At 44.4% G+C, this 6,811-nt stretch overlaps 1 protein-coding gene across 1 annotated transcript; it reads left to right on the top strand.

Moving 5' to 3' along the window:
- The first annotated feature begins 5,229 nt into the window (after positions 1-5,229).
- On the top strand, positions 5,230-6,531 carry LOC142194128 (uncharacterized protein F54H12.2-like). Its single transcript, XM_075263146.1, has one exon. It carries the CDS (start codon positions 5,230-5,232, stop codon positions 6,529-6,531), a length of 1,302 nt encoding a protein of 433 aa, XP_075119247.1.
- The last annotated feature ends 280 nt before the right edge of the window (positions 6,532-6,811 follow it).

The following is a 6,811-nucleotide window of genomic DNA, read 5'->3' as shown; positions in this document are numbered from 1 at the left end:
AGTAACAAGATCGCTGTATTCGCTGACCTCACTACCATTATTTCTGTTCTCCATCTGATAACAAAAACAACGTGTTAATAAACTGATATGCTAGAATCAAACTTAATTTATCTAGTAGAAAATATCTCATACGTTATTAATGAATGCACAGTCTTTTTTAAAAAAAGCTAAATAAAAAGCGCAAGTCTTACCTTTTTTTTCTATAGGCTTGAATGCTGAGGACTAGAGCGAGGCTCTCTGTCAGTGCAGACGAATGTACACAACACTGACCAGTGCTTCTAATAAATACCCTCACAGCTTTATGGTAGGGGGTGTGTGTCTCCGCCCCGTGAATGGTAGGAGGGTTGGAATACCCAGCCCCCTCAGGAAAATTTGTAATCTAACTACGTATCACTGAATTAAAATATATTGCTGTTCCTAAGTAGTGTACTGAAAAAAATGGCGTTATCGGATCGTTATTATAACCCCAGACTTCCTGGATCCTATGGAGGTATTGACGCTTTATATAGGAATTCAGCAAGCGCCTCTCGCAAAGAAGTTATTAAATACCTCAAGAATGAAGATAATTATACATTATTTAAACCAGTACGCAAATCTTTTCCCCGTAATAAAATCTTCGTGGCGAACGTTGACCATCAATGGCAGATGGACCTGGCATGTATGAATAATCTCTCATCACACAATGACGGCATTAATTATTTATTGATCTCGATAGACATTCTCTCCCGTTACGTATGGTGTGTAGCTCTGCATAATAAGTCGGGCAGCACGGTAGCAAAAGCGCTGAAATTGATTTTTGAAACTGACGGCCGTGTACCACGAAAAATACAGATGGATAGAGGCCGTGAGTTTATGAATGCACCCCTGAAGAAGCTATGCAAGATTTACGCGATAGAACAGATCTTTACTACAAATTCTGTAAAAGCGGCCATAGTTGAGAGATTTAATCGCACCCTTAAAACGCGAATGTGGAAATATCTTAGTCATCATAATACTTATAGATATATTAACATATTACCTGATTTGATATATAGTTACAACCACAGTTATCACAGAACGATAGGTTGTAGTCCTGCCGAAGTATCAAAGCATAACTCATTAACAATATGGAGAAGAATTTACGGACAGGAATCTAAGGCTAAAAAGGAAAAACCTACTTTAAAGGTAGGTGACCATGTAAGGATTTCACAGTATAAGCACGTGTTCGCCAAAGGTTATGAGCAGACATACACCGAGGAAATATTTATCATTACTGGAATCAACACAAGATTCAGAAGACCGCTGTACATGATCGCCGATTTGAGCGGTGAGCCTATAGAAGGATCATTTTATAAGGAAGAAATACAGAAAATAACATTCAATGAGAACCAAGTCTACAAGATTGAGAAAATAATAAGAAGGAAACGTAGTGGTGGACAAATTTTATGTTTTGTCAAGTGGCGCGGTTACCCTGATAAATTTAATACGTGGATACCTGCAAATCAGCTGATTGACGTGTAATCATGATGGAATCAGATTCATTCTATGTCACATTACCGAGCAACGCTTCACGACATATCTATAATAGAGATGAGCGAACAGTGTTCTATCGAACACATGTTCGATCGGATATCAGGGTGTTCGCCATGTTCGAATCGAATCGAACACCACGTGGTAAAGTGCGCCAAAATTCGATTCCCCTCCCACCTTCCCTGGCGCCTTTTTTGCACCAATAACAGCGCAGGGGAGGTGGGACAGGAACTACGACACCGGGGGCATTGAAAAAAATTGGAAAAAGTCATTGGCTGCCGAAATCAGGTGACCTCCATTTTAGACGAATAGTGGATTTCAAATCCGGGTCATATGAGAATGTGAACTTTGTGACTATGAGACAGGGATAGCTGTACAGGCAGGGATAGCTAGGGATAACCTTTATTTAGGGGGGAATGTTATTAAAAATAACTTTTTGGGGCTCTATCGGGTGTGTAATTGTGATTTTTGTGAGATAAACTTTTTCCCATAGGGATGCATTGGCCAGCGCTGATTGGCCGAATTCCGTACTCTGGCCAATCAGCGCTGGCCAATGCATTCTATTAGCTTGATGAAGCAGAGTGTGCACAAGGGTTCAAGCGCACCCTCGGCTCTGATGTAGCAGAGCCGAGGCTGCACAAGGGTTCAAGCGCACCCTCGGCTCTGATGTAGGAGAGCCGAGGGTGCACTTGAACCCTTGTGCACCCTCAGCTCTGCTACATCAGAGCCGAGGGTGCGCTTGAACCCTTGTGCACACTCTGCTTCATCAAGCTAATAGAATGCATTGGCCAGCGCTGATTGGCCAATGTATTCTATTAGCCTGATGAAGTAGAGCTGAATGTGTGTGCTAAGCACACACATTCAGCTCTACTTCATCGGGCTAATAGAATGCATTGGCCAGCGCTGATTGGCCAGAGTACGGAACTCGACCAATCAGCGCTGGCTCTGCTGGAGGAGGCGGAGTCTAAGATCGCTCCACACCAGTCTCCATTCAGGTCCGACCTTAGACTCCGCCTCCTTCGGCAGAGCCAGCGCTGATTGGCCGAAGGCTGGCCAATGCATTCCTATGCGAATGCAGAGACTTAGCAGTGCTGAGTCAGTTTTGCTCAACTACACATCTGATGCACACTCGGCACTGCTACATCAGATGTAGCAATCTGATGTAGCAGAGCCGAGGGTGCACTAGAACCCCTGTGCAAACTCAGTTCACGCTAATAGAATGCATTGGCCAGCGCTGATTGGCCAATGCATTCTATTAGCCCGATGAAGTAGAGCTGAATGTGTGTGCTAAGCACACACATTCAGCACTGCTTCATCAAGCCAATACAATGCATTAGCCAGTGCTGATTGGCCAGAGTACGGAATTCGGCCAATCAGCGCTGGCCAATGCATTCTATTAGCCCGATGAAGTAGAGCTGAATGTGTGTGCTAAGCACACACATTCAGCACTGCTTCATCAAGCCAATACAATGCATTAGCCAGTGCTGATTGGCCAGAGTACGGAATTCGGCCAATCAGCGCTGGCCAATGCATTCTATTAGCCCGATGAAGTAGAGCTGAATGTGTGTGCTAAGCACACACATTCAGCACTGCTTCATCAAGCCAATACAATGCATTAGCCAGTGCTGATTGGCCAGAGTACGGAATTCGGCCAATCAGCGCTGGCTCTGCTGGAGGAGGCGGAGTCTAAGATCGCTCCACACCAGTCTCCATTCAGGTCCGACCTTAGACTCCGCCTCCTCCAGCAGAGCCAGCGCTGATTGGCCGAATTCCGTACTCTGGCCAATCAGCACTGGCTAATGCATTGTATTGGCTTGATGAAGCAGTGCTGAATGTGTGTGCTTAGCACACACATTCAGCTCTACTTCATCGGGCTAATAGAATGCATTGGCCAATCAGCGCTGGCCAATGCATTCTATTAGCGTGAACTGAGTTTGCACAGGGGTTCTAGTGCACCCTCGGCTCTGCTACATCAGATTGCTACATCTGATGTAGCAGTGCCGAGTGTGCATCAGATGTGTAGTTGAGCAAAACTGACTCAGCACTGCTAAGTCTGCATTCGCATAGGAATGCATTGGCCAGCCTTCGGCCAATCAGCGCTGGCTCTGCCGGAGGAGGCGGAGTCTAAGGTCGGACCTGAATGGAGACTGGTGTGGAGTTATCTTAGACTCCGCCTCCTCCAGCAGAGCCAGCGCTGATTGGTCGAGTTCCGTACTCTGGCCAATCAGCACTGGCCAATGCATTTCTATGGGGAAAAGTTAGCTTGCGAAAATCGCAAACTGACAGGGATTTCCATGAAATAAAGTGACTTTTATGCCCCCAGACATGCTTCCCCTGCTGTCCCAGTGTCATTCCAGGGTGTTGGTATCATTTCCTGGGGTGTCATAGTGGACTTGGTGACCCTCCAGACACGAATTTGGGTTTCCCCCTTAACGAGTTTATGTTCCCCATAGACTATAATGGGGTTCGAAACCCATTCGAACACTCGAACAGTGAGCGGCTGTTCGAATCGAATTTCGAACCTCGAACATTTTAGTGTTCGCTCATCTCTAATCTATAACGATAACACCATAGCAAGTTTCACAACGAAATTAGCGAAGCCTCTCCATTTTTCGGACTCCTTTGAGGTTGCCCTAACGGAAATACAGTACCCGCATACATGGGATAGTTTTGGCAAAATGGAGGCGAACTTTTTTATCGCTAGAGCCGGCGAAGAACTGGTCGAGCATTATTTAAACCCTGGCTATTTCTCGACAATTGCTGAATTAATTTCAACTCTGAATGTTGAAATTAGAAATCTAAAGCTAAGTAGTGAAGACTTTAGACTCCGCTATGATGAAATAAGGGGTATTGTTCGTATACCCACATCACGTACAATACGATTCGAGCTAGGCCCTAAGCTGTCTAATATTTTAGGAATACCTTGTTGTTTTGATGATTCAGCGCCTAAAAAGCCTCCAGGCATGCGGAAACCGTATCCTGATATAAAAGACGGCTTTTATACGCTGTACGTCTACAGTGACATCATACAACACCAGTTGGTGGGCGACAGTTACGTACAGCTTTTAAGAACTGTAGAGATTGCTGGAAAAAACAACGAGATTGTTACGTTACGGTATACAACGCCGGATTATATTCCTCTCGCCAAACATCATTTTGATTCGATAACAATATCAATTCTAAACGATTTAGGAAAGCCTGTAAGGTTTAAGTACGGCAAAAGTATTGTGCGTCTGCATTTTAGGCCCCGCAAGGTGCTGAACGCATAAAATGTTATCCAGGAGGTCATTTGCGGACCCCGCTGTCTATTCGCGTTACTACATAGCGCAAGCTGGCCGCAGTTTGGAAGGCTTCCGCGGCGATGAGTACATGTATGGAGCAGGTCTCGCTGGTATATTTAGAGGACTTTTTAGAAGAGCTGTACCTTTATTTAGAAGAGGAATTGAGTTAGTAAAACCGCATGTAAAAACGGCTGTGAGAAACATCGCTAAAGACGCTGTTACATCTGTATCAGCGGCCATGATGAACAAAATCAACAACACGGCTGATGAGCAGAAGGGATCGGGTCTTGTATATACTGTAAACACATCCCGTAAAAGAAAAAGGCGTGCCCGATCACCACTACCCCCGCTACTCATGAATAAGAAACCTCAGCGTAAAAGAGGTCGGAGTCATAAACCTGTAAGGCGAACACGAGACGACATCTTCTAATCATCCGTCATGGCTTTCGTTCACGAGGCATCTGAGGAATGTACGAAATCTGAACTCGATATTTTCGATATACCACCTACTCAAACAAGTATTGAAAATTCTTTCTTTGTGGAAGCGCAGCCGATCGCTGCTCTGACGGACAACGCGCCTCTGGAGTTCTTCATCTCCGGCACATCGGATTTTTATTATGATCTTAACAACACTTTTTTATACATAAACTGTAGAATTGTGAAACAGGATAACACAGCCATCGCTGACGGCGCCCGTGTGGGCTTTATTAACTATCCTATAGCAACTCTTTTTAATCAGGTGGATGTTACCCTGGGTGATAGACTTATATCCCAATCTGATAATCTATATTCCTACCGCGCATATCTTGAGACCTTGCTGAGCTACTCCAATCAATCCCTCGAATCGCAATTTACAGCAGGCCTGTTCTATAAAGATACTGCGGGGCACCATAACACACGTACTTTGGATGGTGAAAATTTGGGGTTTATCAAAAGAGCTCGGGCAACCGCACGCTCGAGACCTGTGGAATTGCTGGGGCCGATTTTCGCGGACATATTTAATCAGCCCAAGCTGTTACTTAATGGTCTGGATCTGAAGATAAAACTCTCGAGGAATAAAGACACTTTCTGTCTCATGTCATCTGATGCTGAACCGTACAAGGTGCAAATTCTCCATGCTGCGCTCTATGTTAAACGTGTTCAGGTCTCTCCTGCGGTCAGAATAGGCCACAGTCAAGCCCTTCTAACAAACCCCGCCAAGTACAGTATTGATAAGGCTTCTCTGAAAATCTACAGCATACCTCAAGGCACCCGGGTTGCAAATCATGAGAACCTATTCCTAGGACAAATACCCAAAACTGTAATATTGGGGTTTGTTGACAATGAAGCGTTTTCTGGATCCGTTGCGAAGAACCCTTTATGCTTTGAGCATTTCAATATATCACTAGCATCACTTTATTATGATGGCCACCAAGTACCTTCGCGACCGTTTCAACCCGATTTCGCCTCTGAGCAGGCTGTAAGAGAGTATATGGCACTTGTGCACATCGCTGGCAAACAGAAATCGGACAGTGGGTTATCCATAGATCTTGAAGAATTCCTGAACGGGTATACATTATTTGCTTTTGATCTAACACCTGACCAAGAACCCGGAGGCCATTTCTCCCTAGTTAAAACGGGGAACCTGCGTGCTGAAATAAGGTTCGCAGTTCCAACGCCTCATACGCTAAACATGATTGTATACGCTGTGAACTCTGACATTCTTCAAATCTCCCATAAACGTGAAGTGATATTTTCATGATATTAGATTATTAAGAATAAATAAAACTGAAAAAACTGAAATCTGGATTTTGCAAGAAAATTTGTTCCATCTATCAGAAGAAATTGTACAACAGCTACCGATGATGAATACTTTACAGATTACAAATATTCTGAATTCAGACCCCTACACACAGACAATATTTTACGGCGTATTTCCGTGCGACTTCTTACCACAATACAGAATACAAGACCACCCCGCTGCATTTGTTGTCAATACCGATGATTCTACTCGTCCGGGGACCCACTGGATCTTAATTGTA

The sequence above is a fragment of the Leptodactylus fuscus genome, chromosome 2 (assembly GCF_031893055.1).
Source record: "Leptodactylus fuscus isolate aLepFus1 chromosome 2, aLepFus1.hap2, whole genome shotgun sequence".
In the NCBI taxonomy this organism is placed as follows: domain Eukaryota; kingdom Metazoa; phylum Chordata; class Amphibia; order Anura; family Leptodactylidae; genus Leptodactylus; species Leptodactylus fuscus.
This window is presented reverse-complemented; position numbering and strand designations above follow the sequence as displayed.